This window comes from Branchiostoma belcheri, unplaced genomic scaffold (genome assembly GCF_001625305.1).
Source record: "Branchiostoma belcheri isolate BF01 breed outbred unplaced genomic scaffold, Haploidv18h27 scaffold29, whole genome shotgun sequence".
Classification (NCBI taxonomy): Eukaryota; Metazoa; Chordata; class Leptocardii; order Amphioxiformes; family Branchiostomatidae; genus Branchiostoma; species Branchiostoma belcheri.
In genome coordinates, this window is record NW_017803898.1 from 3,093,472 (window position 1) to 3,097,795 (window position 4,324).

At 37.0% G+C, this 4,324-nt stretch overlaps 1 protein-coding gene across 5 annotated transcripts in view; it reads right to left on the reverse strand.

The window, feature by feature from the left end:
• Positions 1-836: 836 nt before the first annotated feature.
• LOC109473143 overlaps positions 837-4,324 on the reverse strand; it is an 11,380-nt gene continuing 7,892 nt past the window's right edge. For 2 of the 5 annotated variants that reach the window (XM_019773040.1, XM_019773039.1), the window contains exons 10-15: positions 3,671-3,775; positions 3,279-3,347; positions 2,772-3,071; positions 2,440-2,517; positions 2,117-2,206; positions 837-1,554 (exon numbers count right to left, since the gene is read on the reverse strand). In XM_019773040.1, coding sequence (XP_019628599.1) covers positions 1,271-1,554; positions 2,117-2,206; positions 2,440-2,517; positions 2,772-3,071; positions 3,279-3,347; positions 3,671-3,775 — 926 coding nt within the window. In that variant the 3' untranslated portion in view covers positions 837-1,270. Of the gene's footprint in view, positions 1,555-2,116; positions 2,207-2,439; positions 2,518-2,771; positions 3,072-3,278; positions 3,348-3,670; positions 3,776-3,987; positions 4,042-4,324 lie in introns of all 5 variants that reach the window. The other 3 variants (XM_019773041.1, XM_019773038.1, XM_019773043.1) reach the window with 3 other exon arrangements.

Genomic DNA, 4,324 nt, shown 5'->3' on the forward strand with positions numbered 1-4,324 from the left:
TGGCCGCCCCCACGGATGGTGAGGTAAAACAATACATGTTTTGGGGGAGGGTCAAAACGTGCATGGGCGGGACAGAGGTTGTACTTAATGTGTAGAGAAAGCATGCTATGTGTAAAAGCGTGAAAATCACGCTAAAACGTGAACAAAGGGTAAATGAGAGACATTATTTATGAATGATTGTGTAAATAGAACTGTACAAGAATTGGGGTGTGTGGAGAGTTGGTACGGTATATACAGCCTGGATACCGACTCTGTACCGTGTATATGATGATGTGGCCAGCCTGAATATATGAAATAAAATCTGATATGGAAAATTCTGACTCTAATGCATTATTCTTGCACTCTTAAAACTCTTTAACATTTATATATCAATATAACGTTATCTCAATAAGTAACAAAAATAAATAAATCATCTAACCCTAACTCTAGATCTAATACCAACCCTAACCCCAGCCTAAACACCTGACGTCTGGCGCAGCTCAAGGATTTGGCTCAACACCGGAGATCCCCATTACCAGGTAACCGTACTGAACAGGGGAATGTTGACTCAGTCTGGTGTGTACAAATTGTTGGTGATTTTAAAGTAAACATCGCTAGGGCAGCGTATGTGGCTTAAAAAATGATGAAAACGATTTCATAAATTTTCAAACATGATCATCAAAGTCAAAGTTTAGTGTACGACTATTGAAGCAGGTACAATCATTAATGTATGGCAGATAATAGGATAACTAGCTGGTATGAGTCTATCAAAATTCTACATATACATTGTATAGGTTCAACTAGTATTCTGTTAGCAGAATGTTGCTTTTAAGCAAAACTACTAAGAACTCGTTCACATCCACACGTACATGTACGCTATACTATATTCATCAAGAGTATAATGGGCAGTTGTACATATACTATACGAGTACTATACACTGTTGACTAAATTACATGTTTTGACTATTGCATGTAAAATTATCCTTAGTTTTAAAAACATGAAAAAGTACATTTTCTCAAAAAAATACATTAATTTCTGTACGTCAAGAGCTTCAAAATATTTTCAAAATATTTTCTCTTAACAATTATTTTCCCATTAATTCTAAATCAACAATAACCTTAGTTTTCTTCTTACAGTAACTTCTTATTTGCACAATCTCACCTATATCTACATACAGAGAACAATATCCTCTGGAATGGCAGTACTTTTTTAAGCTTAGATGTTATGTGACTTGAATGCCATTCATAAAATCAAGTCAAGGTGAATCTGACTTCCAGACATTTTTTTTATCTAAGCTCTATAATAAGTCTGGCAGCATTTTTTCACCATATCTGCTACTTCAACAAATCCACACTTGCAAAGTGCAGCAGCGAGTGCTTCTGGTGATGCCGCCTCATCTTCTTCCACCCACTGCCGCAAAAGTTGATGCAGCTTGCCTTGTGATTGACAGAAGGGTGCTCTTTCTATGCTGGATATTAGTTTATTACTCACTCCCAACGCTTCTGCCAAACGGAGCCAGTTCTCTGGCGGCAGTGTATTCTCCACAATTTTGAACAGGTCCGTCCACGGTGGTCCTGCAAAGGTGTATAGTTTTACATTAAGCCACACCAATTTAATCAATTTGTTCTCAGATTCAGCCACTTTCAGGATTCAGGTTTTGAGTCAACTCCAAGAAAGATGCTCATATTTTGGCTCAATCTTTTCAATCTATCAATGCATTGCTTTGATAAAAAGCTGTTAAAATTAATTGTTTGCATTATAAACCAACCTGTTACTTTCAATTCATGGCTTCTGTCATTGTTTTCAGCTATCATAGTATGCCTACATGTAGGTCTGTTTTTTTATAATATTTTTTCCCTGTCGCTTTATAGTTCTTCTGGAAATATTTGAGATCCAACAAATCAAATTGGTGTGGCCTTGTAACAGAAATTTGCCAGTTAAGGTAAAGGAAGTGATCATATCAAATCTTGCTAACAACAGCATGTTCTTTCATGAACAATGATGACAGAATATTAACAACATTTAATTCTTTCTTTCCAGTGAGTTCTGGCTATATATTTATTTGTTATATTTAACCTCTTGTTCTCTTTATGATTTGCATTTGATTTTCTTGAAAGATGACAAAAAATTCCATACCTTGCTTTTCTGTGTTCATAACTGGAGGAGCGTCATCATTAGTATCATCCGGTGTGCCTCCGCCACATGCACCATCCTGAGCAGACTGGCCTGGGAAGAAACAACAGTGATTTATTACACAACTGTTTACAATTGAAATACTAAATTGATTTCAGTCCAGGGTAACAATACATAATTTTGTTTTGTGTTTCTTTATGATGAGTTTGAGGGGCCTGTGTGGGCTCAGTGCAAATGCTGCTTCAGTTCAACATACAAACAAGGAAAACACAAGGAATTTATCTGAAGAAGTTTAAAGTGAAACAAATATTTAACATGAATTTTACCTGTTCCTGTAGACTGGCCTAATAAAAGATCTAAGGGGCCTTCAGCTTGGTCAGACAAATCATCTGAAAACGTCTGACCTGGGGATAGGATACAGGAATGTCAGGCAAAATCACTTATTATAATAAGTATTGCTAACCATAGAATCTTAGCTAGCACTAATCAACAAATAACAGATGAAAAAAAGTTCCAAACTCCAAAAAGAAGTTGGAGGAAGAACAGAAAGACCTCAACTGAGAAAGCTTGAAGTAAAACCAGTATAGAATGACAATCCTTGTGGAACCTATTGAAATTTACTTCAAATGTTTACACAAAAACACACAAAAACAAACACCTGTTCCTGTGGGCTGGGCCTCTGTAGGTAGTGAGGGCTCCCTTTCATCAGGTGGCTGTGCAAGTGGAGTTTGCTGTGCAAGTGGAGTTTGCTGTGCAAGTGTAGAAGGTAGCTGTGCAGGTGTAGAAGGTAGCTGTGCAGGTGTAGAAGGTAGCTGTGCAGGTGTAGAAGGTAGCTGTGCAGGTGTAGAAGGTAGCTGTGCAGGTGTAGAAGGTAGCTGTGCAGGTGAAGAAGGTGGCTGTACAGGTGGAGGGGTTTGCTGTTCAACTGAAGACTCGTCATGTTGGACAGAACTTGTTGCTGAAACAAGGGACATTTGCAGAGTAAAACAAAAGTGTTTAACCAAGGAACTTGGGTTTAACTTAGCCAGGAGAAAGGTTGCTGGAATGTGAATGACTTTCAGTTGTTTTAGGCTTTTAAAAATGTAACTGAAACAATGTTGCAATCTCTCCTTTCATCACTGAATCACTGATTCATTACTAATTAGAGTATATGATTGTGTAGTACCTCTTTCTCTCCCCATGTTGTCCCTCTCTGTTGAATTAGCATCACCGTTGCTTCTTATCTCTGCATTACCCGAGACAATAAAGTAAGACGCTTTACAAAATGAATGCAAATAATAACACTGTTCAATGAAATAAAGCATTGAAATTACAGGAATTAAATTATAACAATTATGATAGATATTACAACAATATTGCATGTCTGTTTGTGCCACCGCTGTAAGGTGATGAGTAAAGTTCAAAGTTCATATTCAAACTTCAAAAAGAATTTGGAGGAATAAAAGAAGGAACTTAACTGAGAAAGTTTAAAGTAAAACTAACTAAAAGTGACAATCCTTGTAGACTGGTCTAATAAAAATTACTTCAAAAGTTTAAACAAAAAAAAACAAAAAACACCTGTTACTGTGAACTGGGCCTCTGGAGGGCTTGATGTAGGTAGTAAGGCCTCACTTTCCCAAGGCATCCGTACATGAGACCCATCGTGTTGGTCAGAACTTGTTGCTGAAACAAGGGACATTTGCAGAGTAAACAAAACTGTTTAACAAAGGAACTTTGGCTTGATTTAGCCAGCAGAAAACTAGCTGGAACGTGAATGACTTTTAGTTGTTTTAGGCTTGTAAAAATGTAACTGAAACAATGCTGTGATCTCTTCTTTCATTACTGACATTACTAATTAGATTATGAAGCTGAGCAGTAGCTGGATTGTGTAGTACCTCCTCCTGTCCTTCTGTTGCGCATCTCTAATGAGTCGCCGCCGCTTCGTCTCTCTGCAATACAGGAGATACAAGTACAAGTGAGAAACAATGCACTGCATCATGCATACAAACAATATAGTTGTTTGATGAAATGAAGCATTAAAATGACATGAATTAGGTTAGATCATTGACATATATTAGAACAAAAGAAAACCTAACATTGTACCATACTAGTATAGTGCCTTGACCGATCAGAATACAATGACATGTACATGATATATGCATGTAGGAGTTATGACATGACAAAAACTAGCAGTCTTATTTTATATTGATTAAATGCTGGTCTGTAAAAAAT